General features: G+C 44.7%; 1 protein-coding gene across 1 annotated transcript in view; it reads left to right on the top strand.

The window, feature by feature from the left end:
* Positions 1–26,070, top strand: part of LOC126473229 (bifunctional coenzyme A synthase) — a 138,765-nt gene that overhangs the window by 109,915 nt on the left and 2,780 nt on the right. Inside the window, exon 5 of the mRNA XM_050100143.1 lies at positions 19,529–19,711. Coding sequence (XP_049956100.1) covers positions 19,529–19,711 — 183 coding nt within the window. The remainder of the gene's footprint in view (positions 1–19,528; positions 19,712–26,070) is intronic.

Genomic DNA, 26,070 nt, shown 5'->3' with positions numbered 1-26,070 from the left:
TTGGAGATTTTAATGCCCATAACCCCTTGTGGGGTGACACTGTGCTTACTGGTTGAGGCAGAGATGTCAAAACTTTACCATCTCAGTTAGACTTCTGCCTCGTAAATACTGTGGCTGCCACACATTTCAGTGTCGCCTGTGGTAGTTACTCGGCTATTGATTTATAAATTTGCAGCGCAGGATTTTTCCCATCTATTCACTGGAGACCACATCACGACCTGTGTGGTAGTAACCACTTCCCCATCTTCCTGTCACTTCCCCCAGCATCATGACCACAGGTGCCTACCCAGATGGGCTTTAAACAAGGCAGACTGGGTAGCCTTCACCTCTGCTGTCACCGTTGACTCTCCCCCACGTGGTGCCATTGATGTTGGGATTGAGCAGGGCACTACAACGATAATTTCTGCATTGGAAAATGTTATCCCTCGTTATATAGGGTGCCGCCAGCGAAAGACAGTCCCTTGGTGGTCACTGGAAGTCGCTGAGGCAATTAAAGAGCATTGGCGAGCTCAACAGTGACATAGGCGGCATCATTTCCTAGAGCACCTAATAGCCTTTAAGTGGCTCCATGCCTGCGTTCGCCTGCTTATAAAATGAGGGAAACAGGAGTGTTGGGAGACGTACGTGTCAACCATTGGGTGCCATACGTCACCTTCCCAAGTCTATACAAAGATCAGACGTCTGTTTGGGTAGCAGACCCCAACAGGTGTCCCTGGCGTACCATCAATGGTGTGCTCTCTACCGACGCAAACGCAATTGCCGAGCACTTTGCTGAACAATATGCTGAAGCCTCTGCTTAGGAAAACTACCCCCCAGCCTATCACACCCTCGAATGGCAGATGGAAAGGAAAGTCCTCTCGTTCAGTACACGCTACAGTGAACCCTATAACGCCCCATTTACGGAGTGGGAGTTCCTCAGCACACTTGCACATTGCCCCGACACAGCTCCTAGGCTGGATCGTATCACCAGTCAGATGATTAAACATCTCTCGTCTGACTACAATCGATATCTCCTCGTCATCTTCAAACGGATCTGGTAAGATGGCGTCTTTCCATCACAGTGGCGAGAGAGCACCACCATTCTGGTGCTAAAACCTGTTAAAAGTCTGCTTTATGTGGATAGCTATCAGCCCAACAGCCTCACCAATGTTCTCTGTAAGCTGCTGGAATGTTTTGGCAGTTGGGTTGGGTCCTGGAGTCACATACGTAAAGCATACAATACAACCTGGCGACATCATATCCTTGCCACATTGTATGAGTGGGGTGTCCGGGGCCCACTCCCGACTTTTATCTAAAATTTCCTGTCGCTCTGTATTTCCGTGTAAAAGTTGGTGGCTCCTACAGTGTTCCCCCCCGTATCCAGGAGAGTAGCATTACACAGGGTTCCGTATTGAGTGTATCTCTCTTTAGTGGCAAGCAGCGGCCTAGTAGCAGCTGTAAGGCCATCGGTGTCCCCTTCTCTGTATGTGAATGACTTCCACATTTCGTATTTCTCCTCGAGAACTGGTGTTGCTGAGCGGTGCCTACAGGGAACCATACATAGGCACAGTCAAGGGCTCTAGCTCACAGCTTCCAGTTTTCAGCCACGAAGTCGTGTGTCGTGCACTTCTGTCAGCAGCATACCGTTCATCTTGAACCTGAATTTTATTTTAATGATGATCCACTCACTGTAATGGAGACGTATCGATTCGTAGGACTGGTTTTCGATGCCTGATTGACTTGGTTACCTCACCTTTGTCAGCTTAAGTGGGAGTGCTGGTAGCACCTCAATGCTCTCCGTTGCCTGAGCAACACCAACTGGGGTGCAGATCGCGCTACTCTGCTGCAGCTCTACAAAGCCCTTGTTCAATCCCACCTTGACTTTGGGAGTCCGGTTTATGGTTCGGCGGCACCCTCAGCATTGCATTTCCTCGACCCAGTGCACCACTATGGCGAACGCCTAGCAATGGTAGCATTTAGAATGAGTCCGGTGACCAGTGTCCTGGTGGAGGCCAGAGTCTCTCCATTGCGGATCAGACGTGTGCAGCTGCTCGCCAGTTATGTTGCACGCATTCGTAGTTCTCCTGAGCATCTGAATTACCGTCTCCTCTTCCCACCCACGGCAGTTCATCTCTCGCATCAGTGGCCCAAGTCAGAACTCACGACTGCTGTTAACGTGCGATTCCTTCTCTCCGAACTGGAGTCATTCCCTTTACCACCTCTACTTGAGATCCATTCGTGTACACCTCCATTGTGTACGCCTTGGCCGAAGCTTCGTCTGAACCTGTTGCATGGCCCTAAAGACTCCATTAAACCCACCGCTCTCCGCTGTCACTTCCTCTCGATTCTTGATGTGTTTTGGGGCTCTGAAGTTGTTTACACCAATGGCTGCTGGTAATGTTGGCTTAGCCTATGTCCGCAGAGGCCATATTGAACAGCATTCCTTGACCGCTGGCTGCAGTGTATTCACTGCAGAGTTTGTGAACATATCTTGTGTACTTCAGTACATCCATTCCTGTTCTGGTGACCCATTTCTTCTCTGTTGTGAGTCCCTCAACGGCCTACAAGCTATTGACCAGTGCTACCCTCGTCATCATTTGGTAGAGTCCAACGAGGAATCCATCTATGCCCTGGACCCATGCTGTCGTTCAGTGGTGTTTGTGTGTACCCCAGACCATGTCAGCATCCCAGGCAATGAACTTACTGACAGGCTGGCTAAACGGGCTATGTGGAAACTGCTCCTGGAGATGGGCATCTCTGAAATTGACCTGCGTTCTGTCTTACACTGCAAGGTTTTTCGGGTTTGGGAGATGGCGTGCCGTAACAGTATGCACAACAAACTGCATGTCATTAAGGAGACTGCAAATGTGTGGATGTCTTCCCTGCAGGCTTCTCACAGGAGATCAGTTGCCCTTTGTTGACTTTGCATTGGCCATACGTGGCTCACACATGGTTACCTCCTCCATCGCGAGGCCCCACCTCGTTGTCACTGTGGCTCACAAATGAATGTTGTCCACCTCTTGCTGGACTGTCCACTTTCCGCTGCTCGGCAGCAGACTTTTAACTCTCCCAGCACCCTACCTTCAGTGTTGGGTGACAATGCCTCAACAGCAGCTTTAGTTTTACGTTTTATTTGTGAGGGTGAGTTTTATAATTTGATCTGAGTTTTAGCGCATGTCCTTTGTCCCTCTGTGTCTTCCACCTAAGGGCTTTTAAGGAGGAGGTTTTAGTGTGTTGCAGAGTGGCTGGCTTCTCCTTTTTGATTCTCATGGTCAGCCAGCCAAAGTAATCTGCTTCCTTATTTTTAATCTCCTCTCCCCGTTTCTTGCATATCTCTGTGGTTTTCTTGTCCTGTTTTGGCCATTGTAGTGTTTGTTGTCCTCCTGTCGTTCTTCTGGTTCTTGCTTTCTCCTGTTATTGTGCTGTACATCTTTTTTGTTTTCTTCTTTCCCTTGGATAATTGTTCTACTGGGAATAAGGGACAGATGACCTTGTAGTTTGGTCTCTTTCGCCCCCTTTTAAACCAACCAATCAGACTCACTCAGCACCCTGTGCGCCATACACTGCCCATCTCTTAGTGCAGTGGATCCAGGAAAACTGTCACTTGCTCACTCTTGGTGGAGGCATTGTGATGTTTCTGGGGGTTGCTGGTCATGTCGGTCTGCCAGGAAATGAGGCTGCTGATGCTGCTGCCCAGGCTGCACTGCTCATACCTCAGCCCATGGGCACCTATATTCCCTCCGATGATCTGTGTTGCCGTCTGTCAGGGGTTGGTTTCCCTTTGGCATCGCCAATGGTTCTCCCTTCACGGGAATAAGCTCCAGCTTATTAAGCCTCTCCCAGCGGCTTGTACGCCCTCCTCTCAGCCCTCCCGCCGGGAGTAGGTCATTTTAACCAGGCTGCTTATTGGGCACTGCCTTTCTAGCCATCATCGTTTGCTAATTTGCGCTGCCCCATCACTTTGTACACTTGCGCCCAAGTTTTAACTGTCCACCACTTCATGATGGAATGCTGATCTTTTTTTTTTTGTAACCGTTTATGTTCCCACTTGGGTTTGCTGTCTCTCATGTCTGTAGGGGACGAACGGAAAACGGAGTTGCTGCTGGAGCCTTAATCTTGCCTTTCACGGATGATACGTTGCTTGAGAAGGTCAAGGTGATAGTCTGACAGTGTGATGTGAAACCCCATGTTTCTCCTGTGAGATGCTTCAGGTGTATGAAGTTTGGACATACATCTTCCTGTTACACCGCTACCACTGTCTGCTGGGATTGTGGACATCTGCTGCACATGAACGTTCTTTACGCACCTCTCCACATCTGCGTAAACTGCGGTGAGCTCCACTCTCCCTGCACAGCAGATTCCTCCATTTTTAAGAGTGAGAACAAAATCCAGGAGTATAAGACCTTGGACGAGCTCACATATCAAGAGGCCAGATAAAGTGTAAATGTCCTAATCCTATAAAAATGACACTATCTTATACAATTGCCGCAACATCGTCACTTTCTCTGTTAATGGTGCCTACCTCTGTTGCACCTCTTACAGTGGGCCCTCGGAGCTGCCCGCTAATACCTGGCCTCTTGGCAGTTGGGGTCCCTTCTGATGCCTCCACTGCATCCACTTTGGGATCATTGGCTCCCACTCTCCCGGGGACACTAGTCCTCATCCTCCAGCTGGAGACACCTCAGCCTCCTCCTGCATCTCTGGGTAGGAAGAGGTCCCTGATGGCCGCTGGAATTCTTGTTCTTCCTCTGTCCCTGAAACTAATTCAGGGAAACATTCCCAGTCCTTGTCTTCCAAGGAGGAGGAGGACAAGAACGTAAAGAATTCCTCTAAGATGAAGGAAACTCCGGTGGCCTCAACACCACCAGACACTGCATGTAGTACTCCTGTCCCCAAGGGGAGATCTCAGTGGTTCCTGAGACACCAGATCACCCCGGGCAATGTGCCGTAGAACCTATGTCAGTGGATTCCCTGACGTCTCAACCAGTGGCAGCATATGACCCTTTGTCATAACCTGCTCCCCCTCCCTGGTTGCTTCATGTTCCTGAGGTATTCTGACACTCTGATCTTCCAGTGGGACTGTAACAGATTTTTCCACTGCCTGGCTGAACTACAGAATCTTTTAAGCACTTACTCTGCAGTCTGCGTTGCCACACAGGAAATGTGGTTTCCGACAACTTGGACCCCCACCGTTCATGGCAGCCCAGGTTATTTTAAGAATGATACCTTCCGATGATGTCATGTCCTAGGATGTGGTGTCGGCACTCCTCTATCAGCTGCCCCCGCCTTTCATAGTCTTCAACACCCAAAATCCTTTGTGGGGTGCTACAATGGTCACTGCCCATGGTAAAGACATCAAAACATTACTGACATAGCTAGATCTTTGCCTGTTGAACTCTGGTGCTCCTGCACACTTCAGTGTGGCACATGGAACTTATTCGACCATTGATCTCACCCTTTGCAGTCCTTGTCTTTTGCCACCTATCCACAGGAGGGTACACAATGACGCAATGACCACTTCCCAATCTTCCGTCCATCCCTCAGCTTTGCTACCCTGGACTCCAGTCCAGATGGGTTCTCTGTAATGCTGACAGGGATGGGTTCACCTCTGCTGTCATCCTTAGCTCTCTGTCACAAGGCAGTATCATTGTGGCTGTTCAACATACAACAGCCATTCTTTCAGCAGCCAACTAAGTTTTTCTCTCTCCCACAGGATCCCCCCTTTGGAAGGCAGTGCCCTGGTGGATACCAAAGATCGCTGTAGCCATTAGAGATTGCAGGTGGGCTGTCCAGTGCCATAAGCAGCACTTTCAGTGGAGCACCTGATTGCTTTTAAATGACTGTGTGCCTGCATCTGCTACCTCATAAGATGATGGAAGCAAGAATCCTGGGAATGGTACATTTCCATTATTTGATCACATACCTCTCCACCACGGGCATGGGCAAAGGTCAGGCGCCTCTACAGTCCCCAGGCCCTTGCAGGTGTACCAAGTATTTCCATAGGCGGTGCCGTGTAAACTGATCAAGGTGCTGCCACCAAACGTTTTTTTAGCATTATGCTTGCACATGTACATCTGAGAACTGCAACTCTGCCTTTCGGTTCGTAAAACAGTCGGTGGAGCAAATGCACTTATCTTTCACTACCCATCATCTGGAGCCATATAATGGTTCATTCAATGAATGGGAACTCTCCATAGCTCCAGCCTGTTGCCCTGATATGGTCCCAGCACCACCCCATGTCCACACCAAATGCTGAAAATTCTGTCAGTGGAATGGCAGTGTCATATCCTTGCCTTCTTTAATTGGATCTGCAACAAGGGTTACTTCTCATCTAAGTTGCAAAATATCATGGTAGTTCCATTACTGAAACCAGGTAAGAACTTCCTATAAATGGACAGTTGTTGCCCAATCGGTCATACTGAGATTCTCTGTAAGTTGCTCGAATGCATGGTGAGCAAGCAGCTGTGTTGGCCCTTGAGTCTCAGGGTCTTTTGGCTGCATCTCAGGGCAGTTTTCACTGAGGCCACTCCACTGCTGATAATTTGGTTCATCTGGAGTCCACCATCCAGACAACCTTTGCACATCATCAGCACCTCATCACTGTGTTTTACATCCTACAGAAGGCTTATGACATAACATAGCATCACCAAATCCTTGCTACATTACAGGATGGAGTCTCTGCAGTCCACTCCCAATTTTTCAAGAACTTCCTGTTGCACCGTACGTTCCAGGTTCGAGTGGGTGCTTACTCGGTACCCCCTCCTCCCCCACCCCCACATCCAAAATAACAGGGTCCCAAAAGGCTCTGTACTGAGCATCCCCCTGTTTCTGGTGGCCATCAATGGTGTAGCGTTGGCTCTGGGGTCTTTGGTATTGCCCTCCTTATGTGGCAACATTTTTATTTTTTTTATTTTTGCTCCTCCAGTGTGGCTGTTGCTGAACGTCATGGCCTGTCACCCATGGCTTTCAGTTTTCAGCGACCAAGACTCATATCATGCACTTTTGTGGTCACCATCATACTGCCCACCCACACCCAGAGCTTCCCTCCAGGGGGCTCACCACTCTTTGGTGGATTCGTGCTTGGCTACCACAGGGCCCCAGCCATGCAGCATCTTTTCCCTTCCATGCTGAATGTGTATCCTCTTGCTGTTCTTTTTTCCCCTCCGTTAGGAAATGTGTCTGGGCTGTTTTTGGAAATGTATTCTGCATTTTTGGTAGTCAGTATCCGGACACTGTCCACTGTTCCTTTTTTCTTTCTTTGTTCACCTTCTCCCATCCTTCCTCCACTTCGGCGTTTGGGGTTCCTCTTTTTCTTCCTCCCTGCATTCCTGTATGATGCATAACAGGTGACTGCGTAACTCGTAATTCACAGCCCCGGGTCAACAGATAGGATTCACACATACCCCATGGTAAAGGCTAGGCCCAGGAAGGAGTGACTGTCTGAGCCACTACCTTCCCAAATCATCAATTGTGCCTCTGTCAGGTGCTCAGCAGGTGTGAACAATCACCTGAGGTGGGTGCGCCCCCTTCTGAAGGGTACCCCCAGTTGGGAGTAGCATGCCATCGGAGACACTGGCAATCATAGTTGTTTTCTCGGAATGAGCCAGTCATCATCTTCACAGTCAACAGCTACAAAACATTAACAGAATAAGACTAATGATTCACAGACCCTCCCAGCTGCACCCAGGTTCCTCGTGGTTTCACGTACTGAAGACGGTCAGTCCTTTGCTGTGGTAAATCTATTTATTATTCAGAAAGGTGTTGATGCGTTTGCTGGGCCCATGAAAACCTGCTCATTTACGCAATGGCACTTGACTTTTGGAGATAACTTCTGATTCTCAAGCACAATTACATGCACCTTTGCTCCTCCATGACTGTCCTCTTTGTGTTGAGGACCATAAAACGATGAATTCTTCCCATGGTGCTATTTACACCAGGCTGCTCAATGGTCTGACAGAGACAGAAATCCAAACATACCTCTCTGATCAGGGTGTCATTGCCGTCCATCAGGTGATGAAAAAAGTAGACGAATTTAGCGCTGCAGTTATGAAATAGCCCAGCGTCATGGTAGTGTCCCTGTCTTCTCCTCCAGCTGTGCAACACACCACCAAACTCTGGCTTCATGGATGAAGTCACCAGCTACATAACAGGCAGGGCAGAAAGGACAGAAGGAATACTCCCATGAAGACTTTCTATGTTCCTCCAGCCAACCAGCACTTGAGTCGTCTTCTGCTAACCAGAAGACTTCAAGGAAGTTAACAAAGGCAAATAGTATTTTCCTTCGCTCACTCTTAGATCCTCTTCGACAGTGTCACCACATGATAACCTCGCCCAGCTGACCTCTGTGTCGCCGGAGCACACCACCAACCGTTTTTCTGCCCTGGACTCAACAGGCCGACAGCAGAAGAATGCCGACACTTCTGCAGACCTCATGGAGCAGGATCCTCCTGCCTCTGTGCCCTGTAGCAGTGAGTCTACGAAGGCTGGCACTCGGCAGCCACTGACATGACTCTCCTCCAATGGAACATTTGTTACAATCGATCCAACAAAGAGGATTTACGGCTGCCGTTAGAATCGCAGTGTCACTTACTCTCCGCCTTCAGGGAACAAAATTGGGTCTTCACAAGCGCTTTGAGATCTCGCATTACTTCCCAATCCATTTTGACCTTCCCCCGAGGTCGGCATTCCATCTTGTGGAGGAGTCATGCTGCTCATATGGGATGATGATGATGATAGTCAACCCATCTCCCTGACTTACCCACCTTCAAGCTGTTGCAGTTCACCTTTTCTTTCCTAACTTTATTTTTTCCCTTTGTAACGTTTAAATCTCTCCATCATATGTCACCAGGGCAGATTTCCTCCAGATTATTGAACAGCTGCCTCACCCCTTTCTACTGCTCAGTGACTTTAATGCTCACCATGCCCTTTGGGGTCTCCCAGAACCTGTCCGAGAGGTGACCCTCTTGGCTGACCTTCTTAATCAGCTGAGCATCTTCTGCCTTAACACAGGAGCACCCGCATTCCACAGACTCCATGCACACTTATTCCCATTTGGACCTACCCTTCTGCACTGCCCAGCCTGCCCATTGTTTCGAGTGGTCTATTCTCTCTGACACACACTCAAGCAACCATTTCCCATGTGCTATACGCTTGCTGACTCCTACTCCACCTACATGCACATCCAAATGGCAACTTTCTAAGGTCAACTGGAGGCTTTACTCCTTCCTGGCGATCTTCGACGAAACAACCTTTCCCCAGTTGTGATGACCAGGTAGAATATCTGACAAACGTTATCCTTACTGCTGCCAAACATTCCATTCCTCAAACTCCCTCTGTACCATGCTGTGTCCAAGTCCCTTGGTGAACTGAGGCGTACCGTGCCACAAATCGCGTGCGGAGACATGCTGTCCGTGTTTTTAACCTTCGTCCTATAATAGCAAATTGCATTCATTATCAACAGTTGCATGCACAGTGTCATTGCGTTCTTTGGGATAGCAAAAAAAACTAGCTGGACTTCATTCACTAGTTCTTTTAACAGTTCCTCTCCCTCTTCTGTTGTGTGGGCTGACCTCTGACTGCTCTCTGGGACCAATGTCAATTCCCCAATTTCCGGCCTGACAGTAGTAGATAATGTCATCATGGACCTTGTTGCTATCTCCCAACACCTTGGGCTGCCATTTTGCGGAGATTTCAAGCTCCTCCCACTATCACTCTGTCTTCCTCCATCGGAAACAATGGGAGGAGTCTTAGGTGACACCCTTCTCTTCTCAGAATAGTGAATGCTACAATGCTGCCTTTACTATGACGAAGCTAGATCATGCTCTCACTTCATCCCAATCTGAATTCAGATGTAGATTTTGCAGCACCTTTCTCTTGTGGACAAGCACTTTCCCCTTCGTATGTACAATCGCATCTGCATAAAGGGCATGGTTCCCAGAAACTGGCGTGAAGCAAAGGTCACACCGATACCTAAGCCAGGTAAGGACAAACACCTTCCTTCTAGCTACCACCCCATTGCTCTCACCAATTGTGTTTGCAAGGTAATGGACATGTGATTAATGCACAGATGGTACGATGGCTCGAGTCTCGCAATTTACTGACGAATGCACAGTGTGAATTTTGAACATGGTGTTCTGCAGTTGACTGTCCCATCAGTTTGCCCACCCATGTCATAAGTGGTTTTGTGCAGAAATCCCAGACTATGGCCGTGCTTTTCGATTTGGAGAAAGTATAAGAGACCTGCTGGAGGGCTGGTATCCACTGTACTCTCGACATGTGGGGCTTCCTTGGCCACCTGCCGCATTTCCACTTTTAAAAGACCAAGTTTTCAAGGTACGTGTGGGTTCTGCCTTGTCAGGATGCCTTTATCCAGGAAAACAGTGTGCCTCAGGGTTCCATCCTTAGCGTTGTCCTCTTTGCTATCGCCATTAACTCTATAATGGCCTGTCTTCTGCCGGGCATCTCCAGCTTCCTTTTCATTGACAATTTTGCCATATATTGCAGTTCTACATGGCTCATGTTCACCTTGGTTTCATTCACTTCCTAAGGACACTACTCCAGCCTCGCTCTATCGCATTCAGTTTCACGACCTTCGCATGGAATTTTATAATAGTACCTTTGTGTACAATGATGGCTCGGACTGACTGTGATGTTCAGTGTGCCTTCATCATTGGCGCTGACATATTTTGTATCGGCTTCCATAACGCCGCTCAGTATTTACAGCAGAGCTCTTCACCCTGTATCGGGCCATGCATGCAGTACATCCGGCGACACAGGCGTTTCAATTGAGTCATCTGCTCATTCACTATCAGCACCCTTAAATAGCCTGTGTGTGCTGCACACCATCCATCCCTTGGTGCAACGGGTCCAGGAAAGCTGTCAGTTGCTCACGCTTGATGGATCCACTGTGATGTATATGTGGGTTCCTGGTCACATCAGTCTGACAGGATGCTGCTGCCAAGGCTGCAGTCCTCATACATCAGCCTGCTAGTTCTTATATTCCCTCCAACGACCTCTGTGTTGTCGTCTGTCAGCAGGTGGTGTCACTTTGGCATCACCAGTGGTCCTCCCTTCATGGGAACAAGCACCGGGTTGTTAAGCCTCTCCCAGCAGCTTGGACAACCTCTCAGCCCTCTCTCCGCAAGGAGATCATCTTAACTAGGTTGCATATTGGCCACTGTCTTTTTAGCCATCACCATTTGTTAAGTGGTGCTCCCCCACCACGTTGTGCACATTGCGCCTGACTTTTGGCTGTCTGCCATTTCCTGACAGAATGCCCTTTTTACAACCACTTACGTCCCCGTTTGCGTTTGCCATCTTCAGTTATCGGTCATTTTAGCGAATGACGTGCAGACTGTCGACCATATTTTACTTTTTATCTGTCATAGCAATATGGCAATGGCCATAAAATTTTTAGTTCTGGACCTTCGTTCCTCTATGGCGTATTTTATAGACCTTTTTTAACTCCTCTCTTTGTCTTCGTGTTCTATAGTATTGACATGGACGCATATGACCCTAGTTGTTTTTACGTTCTCAAACAAAACAAAACCCAGAGCATTAGCTGTATGATCAATTACTTCCTCTAATTGAGACACACCGCTTTTTGGGACTGGTCTTCAATTTGTGACTAATGTGGCCTTTGCAACGTTCGCCAACTTAAGCAAAAATGCTGACGACATCTCAATACACTTTGCTGCATCAGTAACAGTAACTGAGGTGCAGATCACTCTACCCTTTTGCGGCTCTACAAAGCCCTGATTCTGTCCCATATTGATTATGAGTGTCTTGCACATGGTTCAGCATCACACTCAGCAATGCAGATACTGGACTCCTTTCAAATTCTGCAGTTCGACTTGCAACAGGAGCATTCCAAACTAGCCCTGTGAACAACCTTCTAGTCGAGGCCGGAGTCCATCCATTACCTATCTGGCGCCAACTACTGCTACTGAATTAGGCTATACACATTCATAGCTTCCTTGAACATCGTAACTACCATGTCCTTTTCCCTGGAAGGGAGCTTCATCTCGCACAATAACAACCCAAAACTGGGTTTACAATTGGCTGCACACCTCCAGTTTATTCGATCAGAACTGCAACTTATTCCACTGTCGCATCTGGTCAGGGATACATCGCATCTGCCCTCATGGCTTGTGCACCAACCTCTAATTTGTCTCGAAGTCTTCTGTGGTCCAGAAGATTCTGTTGATGCCACAGTTTTTCACCACATGTTCTTGGTTGTCCTTGAGACTTATATGGGTTCAGAAGGGTTATTCACTGATGACGTGACAGTCGATGGATGAACAAGTTACCTACACACATGCACAGTGCAGTGAACTCCACTTTCTGCCAAATGGCCGCTGTGTCTTATTCATTGCTGAATTGATGGCCATTAAACTAGACCTTAGCCATGTTCGTTCTTGCACTGGCAAGGGTATCCTAATCTGTAGTGACTCCCTTAGCAGCCTACAGGCCATAGACCAGTGTGACTCTTCTCACCCACTGGTTACAGCTATCCAAGCTGGAAGGCCAGTCGTTTTTGTTTGGATCCCCAATCATGTTAGGGTTTCAGGAAATAAATGAGCTGATAGGTGGGACAAGCTGGCCATGAGGATGCCAATTGTGGAAATGGGGATCCCAGAACCGGACCTTCAGCCATTTATGTGCCATTGGTTGTGGGAAGTCTGAAACTCAGAACAGTCTGTCCTGATCTCACCAAACAGAGGACAATTAAGGAGACCACTACCATGTGGCAATCATCCCTGCATGCTTCTCGCAGGGAATCCACTGTTCACTGGGCACACTTGGGTGACACATGACCACAGTGAGGATCTCCCTCACTGCCAATTCGGAGCCCACCTGATGGTGGCCCATTTATTCATAGATTGCCCTAATTTGGCTGCTTTGAGGCAGCATCGTAACCTGCCTGACTGCTACTACTGGTGCTAGCAGATGACTCCAAAGTGATGTGGTGTTGTGTTGCCCGTGAAGGTATTTTGGGCACTCCTCTCCTGCATCTCTGTCCCCGCCGCTAGGGGGTGGGGCCTTTGCTCGGTGGCCGAGCCTGGCCTCTACCCATTCCATATTTTTACTCTCTTTATTCTTTCTCATTTCGTGGTTTTAATGTGTTGTCTTGACTGATCTCTTAACGACTTGTGACTTGTCAGTGCTGTCTTTTTTTCTGAGCTTTTCTCTCTCTCTCTCTCTTTTTTTTTTTTTTTTTTTTTTTTTTTTTTTTTTTTTTTTTTTTTTTTTTTTAAAAAAAAAAGAATTGGAATTATTACAATCTTCTTAAAGTCTGAGTGTATTTCACCTTTCTCATTCATCTTGCACACAAAATAGAAGAGTTTTGCGATGGCTGGCTCTCCCAAGGCTGTCAGTAGTTCTGTTGGAAAGTGGTCAACTCCCAAAGTCGTGTTTCAACTTAGGTCTTTCAGTGCTCTGTCAAATTCTTCTCACAGTATCATATCTCCCATCTCATCATCATCTGTCATCTTCCATTTCTAAAATATTGCTTTCAAGTTCATCTCCCTTGTATAGACTCTCTATATACTCCTTCCACCTTTCTGCTTTCCCTTCTTTGCTGCGGACTGGTTTTCCATCTGAGCTCTTTATATTCATTTTTCCACTTCTCTTTTCTCCAAAGGGCTCTTTTAATTTTCTTGTAGCTGGTATCTTTCTTCCCCTTAGTGAATTATGCTTCTAATTCCTTACATTTGACCTCTAGTCATTCCTGCTTAGCCATTTTGCACTTCATGTCAAACTCAGTCTTTAGGTGTTTGTATTACCATTTGCCTGTTTCATTTGCTGCAGTTTTACATTTTCTCCTTTCCTTAATTAAATTCAATACCTCCTGTATTATCCAAGGATTTCTATTAGGCCTTGTCTTTTCACCTGTTTGATCCTCTGCCGCCTTCACTATTTCATCTCTCAAGGCTGCCCATTCATTGTCTACTGTATTCCTTTCCCCCCCCCCCCCCCTGTTATAGTCCCTCCCTGTTGCTCCCGCACCACCTACTTCAGGAGCAAAACCACCCCCCCCCCCCTTCCTCTAGCTAGGAAGGGGTCCGTTGGGTGACTCCCTACCCAGGTGTCTGCTATTGGGAAAGATGACACCCAGCTAAAGAGCTCAAAAGCAGCTGGTCGTAGGGCTTCATGCCCATCCTCAGTCCTGGGCATTGATTCAGTGAAGTCCTCCCAGCCAGCGAAACCCAAGGAACAGTGCAAGAAATCTAAAAAGAAGACCTCCATGAACAAGAAACTTACAGTGGCACCCACACCACTGCTACCTACAACCTCTGCGTCTGAGGATGGGGTCGAGATTTTGGCATCCTCTGAGGACCTGGAGCTTGCCGGACCCTCAGACACAATGATTATAGACTGCTTAGGTAAAAAGTCGGTGGCAGCAGGTGACCCTGAGGTGTAAACTGCCTCATTGAATGTTCCATGCCTTCCCAGTCTCACAGTGATGTCATCCTCCATTGGAATTGTGGTGGTTTTTTCCACCACCTGGCTGAGCTACAGCAGCTGTTAAGCTTTACACCTGCTATCTGCATTGCCCTCCAGGAAACCTGTTTCCTGGCAATGCAAACCCCTGCCCTCCACGGCTATAAGGAATATTACAGGAATCGTAGGGTCTATAATCGAGGGTCAGGTGGAGTTTGTGTTTATGTCCTAAACTCAATATGTAGTGAAACTGTGCCCCTTCAAACCCCTCTTGAAGCTGTGGCTATCAGAATATGGATGACGTAGGAAATAACTGTCTGAAATGTGTATCTTCTCCCAGATGGTGCAGTACCCCTGAATGTATTAGCTGCACCGATTGGTCAACTCCATAAACGTTTCCTACTTTTGGGAGATTTTAATGCCCATAACCCCTTGTGGGGTGACACCGTGCTTACTGGTTGAGGCAGAGATGTCAAAACTTTACTGTCTCAGTTAGACCTCTGCCTCATAAATACTGGGGCCACCACACATTTCAGTGTCACACATTGGTAGTTACTCGGGCATTGATTTATCAATTTGCAGCATAGGATTTTTCCCATCTATCCACTGGAGAGCACATGGCAACGTGTGTGGTAGTGACCACTTCCCCATCTTCCTGTCACTGCCCCGGACGCCTGCCCAGATGGGCTTTAAACAAAGCGGACTGGGAAACTTTCACCTCAGATGTCACCGTTGACTCTCCCCCACATGGTAACATCGGTGTGATGGTTGAGCAGGTGACTACCACCACGTTTCTGCAGCAGAAATGCGAGCCCTCGCTCTTTAGGGTGCCCCCCGGCGAAAGACAGTCCCTTGGTGGTCACCAGAAGTAGTGTGTACGTGTACGCTAGCTTATAAAACAGCGGAACCAGGAATGTTTGGAGAGGTACGGGTCGACCATTGGGTGCCATACGTCACCTTCCCAAGTCTGTATGAAGATCAGATGTCTTTTTGGGTACCAGACCCAACAGGTGTCCCTGACGTTACCATCAATGGCGTGCTATGTACCGACACAAACACGATTGCCGAGCACTTTGCTGAGCACTATGCTCGAGCCTCTGCGTCGGAGAACTACCCCCCAACCTTTTGCATCCTCAAACGGCGGTTCGAAAGGTAAGTCCTCTCGATCACTACACGCCACAGTGAACGGTATAACACCCCATATACGGAGTGGGAGCTTCTCAGCACACTTGCATATTGCCCCGACACAGCTCTTGGGCTGGATCGGATCCACAGTCAGATGATTAAACATCTCTCATCTGACTACATGCACCACCTCCTTGTCATCTTCAACCAGATGTGGTGCAATGGCATTTTTCCATCACAGTGGCGGGAGGGGACCATCATTCCCGTGCTCACACCCGGTAAAAACCTGCTTGATGTTGATAGCTGTCGGCCCATCAGCCTCAGCAAAGTTTTTTGCGAGCTGCTGGAATATATGGTGTGTCGGCGGTTGGGTTGGGTCCTGGAGTCACATGGCCTACTGGCTCCATGTCAGGGAGGTTTCTTGTGTCCCTCGAGTGTGCCATCCGAACAGCCAGCACCTGGTTGCCGTCTTTTTTTTTTTTTTTATCTAAGCAAAGTGTACGACACCACCTGGCAACATCATATCCTTGACACATTATACGGGTTAGGTCTCCGAGGTCCGCTCCCGATTTTTGTCCAGTGTTTCTTGTCCCTCCATACTTTCCGTGTCCAAGTTGGTGCCTCCCATAGTTCCCCCCATATCCAGGAGAATGGGGTCCCACAGGGCTATGTATTGATTGTGTCACAATTTCTAGCAGCAGCTGTAGGGCCGTCCGTCTCACCCTCTGTGTATGCAGACGACTTGTGCATTTCGTACTGCTCCACCAGTACTGGTGTTGCTGAACGGTGCCTACAGGGAGCCATCCTCTAGGTGCAGTCATGGGCTCTCGCCCACGGCTTCCAGTTTTCGCCCGCTAAGTCATGTGTCTTGCATTTCTGTCGACGACGTAGTGTTCATCCGGAACCAGATCTTCACCTTCATGACGATCCACTCACAGTAGTGAAGACATATCGATTCTTAGGACTGGTTTTCGATGCCTGATTGACTTGGCTACCTCACCTTCGTCAGATTAAGCGGAAGTGCTGGCAGCACCTCAATGCCCTCCGCTGCCTGAGCAGCACCAACTGGGGTGCAGATCGCTGTTCTCTGCTGCAGCTCTACAAAGCCCTTGTTCAATCCGACCTTGACTATGGGAGTCGCAACTGCTCGCCAGTTACATTGCACACATTCGTAGTTCTCCTGAACATCCGAATTACCATCTCCTTTCTCCACCAGTGGCATTTCATCTCCCACATCGGCAGCCCAGGTCAGGGCTAACTATTGCGGTTTGCATGCGGTCCCTTCTGTCTGAACTGGAGTCCTTCCCTTTACCACCTCCCATTCATATCCATCCGCATACACCTCTATGGTGTACACCTCGGTCGCAGATTTGTCTGGACCTTTCACATTACCCTAAGGACTCAGTTACTCCTGCCGCTCTCTGCTGTCACTTCCTCTCGATTCTTGGCGTGTTCCGGGGCTCTGAAGTGGTTTACACCGATGGCTCGATGGCTGGATGGCTGATGGTCATGTTGGCTTCGCCTACATCCACGAAGGCGATTTTGTACAGCATTCCTTACTCGATGGCTGCAGTGTTTTCACTACAGAGCTGGTGGCCATCTCTTGTGCACTTCAGTATATCCGTTCATGCCTCGGGGAATCGTTCCCTCTGTGTACTAACTCCTCGAGCAGCCTACAAGCTATTGACCAGTGCTGCCCTCACCATCCTTTGGTAGCGTCCATCCAGGAGTCCGTCCATTCTCTTTACTGGTTCCATCATTCAGTGGTGTTTATGTGGACCCCAGGACACGTCAGCATCCCAGGCAATGAACTTGCCAACAGGCTGGCCAACCAGGCTATGCAGAAACTGCTTCTAGAGATGGGCATCTCTGAACCTGATCTGCATTCAGACTTACGCCGTAGGATATTTCGGATTTGGGAGGCAGAATGTCATAATAGTACACACAACAAACTGCATCTCATTAAGTAGACTACGAATGTGTGGAAGACTTCCATGCAGGCCTTTCGCGGGGGATCAGTTGTCCTCTGCCGGCTCCGCATTGGCCACGCTTTGGCAACCCACGGTTACCTCCTGCACCGTGAAGACCCGCCTGAGTGTCAGTGCAGCGCCCGTCTGACAGTGGCCCATATTCTGGTGCACTGTCCCACTTTGACTGCCCAGCGATGAAATCTTGGGGTACCGGACTCATTGCCACTAATTTTATCTGACAGTGCCTGATTTAGTTTTACGTTTTATTCATGAGGGTAGGTTGTATCGTTTGGTCTAAGTTTTAGTGCATGTCCTTTGTCCCTCTGTGTCCTCCACCCTAGTGCTTCTAGGGTGGAGGTTTTAATGTATTGCAGAGTGGCTGGCTTCACCTTTTTTATTCTCATGGTCAGCCAGCCATGGTAATCTGCTTTGTTGTTTTAATCTCTTCATCCCGTTTCTTGCGTTCTGTGGTTTTCTTGTCCCCCTTTTGTCCATTTACACGTTTGTTGCTCTTCATCATTCTTGTGATTTTTCCTTTCATTCCGTTTTGAGTTGTCAGTCTTGTTTGTTTTATTCTCACACTTGTGGCATTCTTTTATTCGGAACAAGGGACTGATAACCTCGTAGTTTGGCCCCTTTCCTCTTCTTTTAATCCAACCAACCTGTGGTGGGTGTTGGCTTCATGTATATCTTGGCTACAATAATGCATTCACTATGTTGTTCGTAGCAACTTATTCGCACTCCTATTTTCATATTCATTATTAAACCTACTCCTGCATGCTATTCGATTTTTTATTTATAACCCTGTATTCAACTGACCGGAGGCCTTGTTCCTCCTGCTACCAAACTTCACCAATTCCAACTATATGTAACTTATACTTGAATACCAGTTTTGTTTTTCCTCATCCTTCCAAGTAGTCCCCGTCTGGTGATGAAATGGGGGACTATTTTATCTCTAGAATATTTTACCCAAGAGGATGCCATCATTATTTAACCAAACAGTAGAGCTGCATGCCCTCAGGGAAAAATTAGGTCTGTAGTTTCCCATTGCTTTCAGCCATTCACAGTACCAGCGCAGCAATGTCATTTTGGTTTAAGTTAAAAGGCCAGTTCAGTCAATCGTCCAGACCGTTGCCTCTACAGCTACCGAAAAGGCTGCTGCCCCTTTTCAGGAAGCAAATGTTTGTCTGGTCACACTTCAGATACCACACTGTGGTGGCTACACCTGCGGTATAGCTGTCTGTATTGCTGACGCAAGCAAGCCACCCCACCACGAGCAAGGTCTGTGGTTCGTGGGCAGAAGTGTACATGCAGTTGTTTTTCCCACCTTCCATTTTCAAATGAAGCAGGAAAGGGAACAGCTGGTAGCAGTATGAGGTACCCTCCTTCATGCACTGTGTGGTGGCTTCTAGAGTATATATGCAGAAGTACATGTAGTAGTTCATCCATTAGGTTGTTTCTGGTGAGCTGAGCATGAAGTATGGCTTATTTTGATTTGCTTTCAGTTTTTGTACCTTTTTTGTATTTTTCTTTTGTCCACATTCATTTAATTTTTTAATGATGATAACATTTGTTTTACTGGCTAAAATAGATGAAAACTCATATTTTGATTTTGGAAAATTGGCCTCAGAATAACATTTACATAAAATTCGTAGAGTGTTAACAATACTGACAAAATCATACACTGTGGTCAGTTTTGTGTCATTGATACGGTTACACAATTATCTGCCTTTATAATTAAGGGCAGCCTTCAAAGGGTATTTAAATTGACATAGCTAGGGAAAAGCATTTTCCATGTGAAAAACTATACAATGAAATTAACTTAAGTTTAGGAGTGCACAAAGAGCTTACACATTTTTATATCTGTTTGAGAACAGCTTTGGAGAAAATGTTTGCAATTATCCGATGCACCACATAATAGTTATGGTTATATGGTATTTCATTTTATACGTTTTGTCTTTCATTGTATTTATCACACCCTTAGTTCTGAATTTAAATTTAATGTTTCACAGGAAAAATTACGATCATTGAATGAACTGTTGTGGCCTGCCATGCTCACTGTTATTAAAGAAAGAGCTCAAGAAATGTACAGAGCTGGAAAAGAAGTTATCATCGTTGAAGCAGCAGTTCTTTTACAGGCCAATTGGGATAAACATTGTCATGAAGTATGGACTTGTTTGATTAGTCCTGAAGAGGTAACACATTTAAATATCCATACATATTGGATCTGTTTCTTGTTTTAAATATAGATTTAAAAGAACTTTTAAGCATTCTCATACTTAAAGCAACATGAGATTATTTAAAAAACATCAGCTTCTTACAGGTATCTTATTTGCCCTGACAACATTAAATGACTTATTCCCGTTTAGCGGGGTCCACCATCACTTAACACATCGTTTCACAGGACAAAAAAGCACTCATGGATGAAGAGCTGCTCGAGTCTAGTGATTTTAGTGTGTTGAAATTCACGTTACATTACATTACGTTGCAAAGTGTAAAAGAAAGAATCTGCCATGTCATATTTTTGTCTCGTTGGGAGGAAATTGTCCATGGAGGTTCAATGTGGATTTTACGTCACAAGCAGACCTAGAAGATGCCATTTTGTATTAACTCATAAGGAGCTGAACTCGGTATTTGGTGGGTTTTATATTATTACATGCTATGAATATAAGTGTTTCTGAGCACCAGTTGATTGAGGATATCTCGAAAATGCCTTGTTTTGGGAATGATTTGTTGTTATAAAACGCTAGGAAACTACATATCGGTAGAGAAAGGCTTCTTGTATTTTATACTTTTTGTGTTACAAATTTTGTGCTGTGAAAGTATGCCATTCTAATTGTACAGTGCATTTATGATTTAGCATAATTGTGTAACACATTAATTATGATTAATTGTGTAACACATTAATTAGGTGTGGCTGGGTGTTGAAGCTGTAACATAGTCAACAGAATCGTGAACTATGAATGGTAAGATAGCAAGTTGGATTCTGGCTAACTAGATGTATTTCTTTCACCTTATATTTTCTGAAAGATTCTGGGTCTTTATTATTAATGTAATAGAAGTACGATCTGCAATAATTGACATTGTTGATTATAAATAATAGTGCTCCTGTCTGGGAGAAAGTTAGTTCTATTTTATGCATGTCCATTTTGTAAACAAACTGTGATTTAACAAGTTTCTTGTGTTGTCCATTTTCGCAGCAGCTGTATGTAAATGACATTAGTTCAAAACAAAAACACCTTCTTTATGCTGCACTTAGCTTTTTATTTATCTTGTGCACCCAGATGCATTTCTCCTTAGTTACAAGTCATCTTCAGTGGGTGTCTTGAAATATTACACGATTTTTTCGTTTGCACATACAGATCGATTGTATGTATAAGTTACAGATTTAAAACAGTTCATTGAGGTTTTTCTGATAAAATGCACAAGTCCTTACAGATCAGCATCCAATTCATTAATTTTAAGCCAAACAGCTTTCTGTCAGGTGGCAAACTGGTTGGAAGTTTTGCAGTTCTCCCTTCGGTCACTGTTTTCAACATATAACAAATGAAAAATAGTGTTATGTTTCGGGCCACACACTGAAGATATCTTGTAACTAAGACAAAACGCACTTGCGTGCCTGAGATAAATTTAAAAAATTTAATGTACCACACGTAAAAGACTTTTTTCTTTTGAACTACTGTGATTTGCGCACAAAGTGCAGCTGACAACTGTCACTAGTCATAAATTACAGTGGGGAGTATGTTCAATGAGATGTAGCACGTAGTTTCAGAGAGGTTACAATAACCATAACAGATACCACACCTAATGTGCTTTGCTATGAGAAACATGTCATATGTAAATCACAATAACTTTACTAGTAGCCATATGTAGTTATGTTCTTTTCTTTTTCATCACTATTGCCTGTGCACCACTAAGCAATTGCCTCATTTTACTATGTAATAAAGGTCCGTGACAGACTGGCATGTTCAATAATCCAGAATAATTCGGGGTGTATACGACCCAGGAGATCCGGGAAAAACCCAGGAATTTTTTCATCCAGGAGAAAACCGGGAAAAATCCGGGATATTTTTAGAATTCCGGGAATTTTTCGTTGTTTTAGTTTTCAGTTAGATTTTTGTAATTTTGACTGGTAAGAACCGATACTTTAACAACAGATATTATTGTATCCCGCTACTGCAGAATAGTACTTCAACAATACAACATAAACGAGGGAAAAAAAACGAAAATAACTTAAATTACAAAGGAAATGTGCCATATACAACAACGACACACAGTGCTCATGCAAGCGTCTGCCAATTGAAAATGTGTCAAAGGCTTTAGGAAGACTATGCAGTGCTTTATAACAACAAATTGCCTCCAATCTACCGGGAAAAGGGGGCGCCAAATTCATATTCTTGAGGGAAAAAACTTGTTTCACAAAGCGCCTAGCATCCAGCGCATGTTTGTCTATCGATTATTCATATGATTTTGAAGCGCTTCCCTGTTAGTTTTTGAGTATTTTTGAACACATTTTAAGTCGATTTCTGAATGAATCATAAGTTGACTTATGAATGCATGCATGTGATGTCTGTCAGGAGAATCCTCGTCGCATCTAGAAATAAACTTTCCGCAGACAAAAGGGGACGGGGCTATACGAGCTGAGGGAGTAAAGTTGAACGGATGAATGCCAATTGCTGTCTGATTATGTGGTTGATTGGATTTGCGAATGATCAGCATTGTTATAATTACTAGCGAAACCCATAGATTCAGACTATCAGAATGGAAATAAACGACTGACAGGAATAACAGGTGAGAAAGATTACGTACTGTCTTCTCGGTGTATCCAAGAAAATGAAATTTTGACAGAAAATTTTTGGCAGCTCGCTACACTAGTAAGGACCAGTAGTACAGTCACCGGCTAGCAGCCGCGTAAGTTCTATTCTGGAAGTAACACGGAAAACGTGTTGTTCGAACGCGTAATAATGCCTAACTGGAAAATAATCGCGGGATAACTAAACCTGGGATTCTGGCAGGGTTAGTGAAGTTAATCGGCGAACAAATTTTGACAATGGCAGGAATAGCTATGGAATTGGTGATGACAAGATTGTTAGAACGAGGAAGGAGAAGAAACGGGGACATCACACAAATTTTGGAAGAATAAGACGATTCCAAATTTATATAAAAATTTCGTAATACTACTTTTCGATCTCATGCTTGAGAAGTTGGTGCATATGAATGAAATGTGAAACTATTTCGTAATATAAAGCTTTTTGCTTGTAGTAGGCCTAATAGGCATTTGATACTGGTACTTCGTGGATTATATTCTGTCGTATTATAAAAATGGCCAAAACAGTCTCGTTTATTTGGTGTGTTACAAAATTGCTGCCATATTAGAAAGGCCTATTTTGTTTCATCTAGCAGACAGTGAAAAAATAGAGAAACCACACCAGTCTTGGGTATTATTTGTATTAACAGCTTTTTCAGTATTAGATAACGACATTTCGGTTTTTCGTGTAGCAAAACGTTTGACGTACTTTGATGAGGTAATAGAGTCTTTCGCAGAAAGGAAAGCACGCGATGTAAAGCTGTAGTAAGATTAGAGAGAAAAAATGCAAGGAGCTAAGGTTTGAAGAAATGTGTAATTTCTTGCTTAACTCTTGTCAGTATTGGTTTTATATATCCTATATTTAATTTTATGTCACACAAAACAGCAAGTTATTAACTAATAGGCAATAAAGAGTTCAGATTTTCTGAAGAGTTCTTGTTCTCTCGATTACAAATAATCCCATCCGCTATTAATTGTGAGATTCTTTTAAGAGGGGCAGGCTGTCAAACCGGCCGATTGGGAAAAGGAGAACCACCACAAGGACATTTCAATTTCCACTGTCCTGAATATACCGTAGTTCGGACGTGCGGTAGAAAAATGCTTTATGAAGAGTCATGACACTGCACTTTGGCATACTTAAGACAAAATAATGTGTCTTTCATTTCCTCGAATACATATGTTTTATGTTTCAGACTTTTCAGAAAGATGTGCACTACAAGATGAACATATTTTGAAAATTCGTTGTTTTTTTTTTTTTTTTTTTTTTTTTTTTTTTTTTTTTTTTTTTTTAGTATTGACCCGGTTTGCAAATGTCGTAGATCCGGGGCTGATGCGCTGAACAGTCAGAGTTATAGTGGGTAGTCTCCACGTGACCCGTGTTTACATTTAGTGATTTTGCTGTTTCCCCTTCGTTTACTCCCCCGTCAAATGAAAACAAAACGGATATCTGTGGCCGGGAGCTCTCAAGTGAATTAAAACACATTCACATAATTACGGAAGGCTATGTCATTAGTTTCAGATTTTATTTTATTTCCACCTTTCTGACAATCAAGCATTAATCGCCTTGCGGAACAATGAAGTTATTTTTGTCTGTTTGCTAAAGAAATTTGACTGAAACGAACCTATTTGTAACAGGTCGCGGGAAAATATTGCGAATGGTGGTTTGAAAAGCGTTACTTTCAAAGTGAATATCCTTTTACATAAGTTGAACTATGTGCAAGAATGTACCATGAATTTATTAAATCACAGAGCGTTTGACTCTCATTTAAAAATCAACTCTTTGATGACATTCGAAAATCAACTCTTTGATAAGCCATTTAGAAGAATTTCGAACCCTCAAGATCAGACATTTATGTAATTATTAAAAATTTTACTGGCTCATTTGTGTGATATATCTTAGTGTAAGACGTGCAAAAAAGATAAACAGTATATGCGAAAGTGTAGCTTCTCTTGCAGCTTGAGACCAATATTGTGTGTGAAAGCTTTTCTTTTCTTGTAGCGACACTATGTATATTAATTTAAACTATTAACTGTCCCTGTTTATGTGTTCGTGCTACTTACCAGTGATATTGCTGTTGGCTGAGTACATTGTGTGTCCTATGCTCTGAATATCTGCAGTCATCGGCTGGCGAGATCACGTGGCATGAGCTATGAACGGCTTACAAAAGCGTATCGAAATCTCGATTTCAATGATTCGGAAAGTAACATGTGGTGTTTGGTGGAATTCCAATGTGTACTTTCGTAATACGAAAATACACAGCGTACATGTTGCTGCACATCAAAGATATTTCCAAAACATATCATTTTCTCTGAGTTTCGTTTTCTGAAGTGCCTGGAACTTGTATGGCTGTGTATAAAACCATAATCATTCAAAAGATTGATAAGGGAAAATATACTGTCACCCGGGAGAAAGTGTATTTTTAACCGGGAAATCCGGGAATTTTTTTTCCTTGTCCACGTATACACCCTGTAACTTCATACATACTGAGTATTTTGAATGCATTTGACAGAATTTGGTCCTACTCATCAGTGGTCAACAATTTTTAGTCGTGCAGTATCAACAATTGTTTGCCACCTGTCAGACAGCTTCTGTCTTGCACCGGTTGTCTACAGGTTAAAATGTGTGGTTTTTTTATTATTGTAATCATGATTATAGTGCTGTTCTGTATTGCAATTACAGTGGTGCTTTGTATTTTTGTGGGATTTTTTTCTCAATGAAACCCCCTCAAAACAGAGTGAAAGTGAAACACAAAAACATGTTATGCTTACAATCCAATAAAAGTTTGACATCATTAATTGGATTGAGAAAGATGAGAGTAGAAATAAAATTATGGAAGAATATTAAGCTGCTGCTTCAATAATCTGATAATAATAATAATAATAATAATAATAATAAAAGTCAACTTCAGATGTTTGCCTCACAGTCAGCTGCGGTAAAAGGCATTGAAACACAAAAACTTTGAGAAAGCCCAAACTAGATCAGATGGGTGAAATTTTGTCCAAGTGGTTCTGTGTCAAAAGGTCTGAAGGAAAACCTGTGACTGAGCCCGCAATTACGGAAAAAGGTAAACAGTTCCGGTATGCCCTGATGTTATCAGAAAATGAATATGCATTTTCCTACAGTTGGCTACACAGATTCAACGCTTGTCATGGAATTCAGAAACTTGATGTAGATGGGGAGTTAGAAATGGTTTCCACCTCTGCTTACTAAATATGTGCTGAAGCTGCATGACATGATTATGCCAGATTGGTGTTGGGAGCAGCGCAATTTTGAATTGTAAATTGTGGACCATGATCAGGTAATCACTTTATGCTGTATATAGTTACAATTCTCAGACTTCGTCTCCAAATAACTGCAAATTCATGTTGTACAATAAGTGAACAAAAAATGTTGAAAATTTGAATAAGGTCTCAGCGATAGTGGATTGATTCCAAAACCGAAGTATTAAGTATCTTCCACAAAAAGCAGAAAATGAAACTGTTAAGACTTTAGCAGTGAGCATAGATATGTGGACTGGTATGACAGGAAAATATTGGAACACATTTTTTTTTTTTTCTGAATTAGCTGAACACATCAAAAGTTATACAAAATTACAGAGCACAATGCTTACAAGATGAAGGTGGGATGACAAAAGACAAAAGACTAGGTGCCCCCCAAAAAAAGTTAAGGCCATGCCTCTGTTTATTAGTACCAATAATTTACATTATTGGTACATATGGTTAACATATGGTCTCTTTGGTCCTGAA

The sequence above is a fragment of the Schistocerca serialis genome, chromosome 4, assembly GCF_023864345.2.
Source record: "Schistocerca serialis cubense isolate TAMUIC-IGC-003099 chromosome 4, iqSchSeri2.2, whole genome shotgun sequence".
Taxonomy (NCBI): Eukaryota; Metazoa; Arthropoda; class Insecta; order Orthoptera; family Acrididae; genus Schistocerca; species Schistocerca serialis.
The sequence above is the reverse complement of the archived record's forward strand: the minus strand, read 5'-3'. Positions and strand labels throughout refer to the sequence as shown.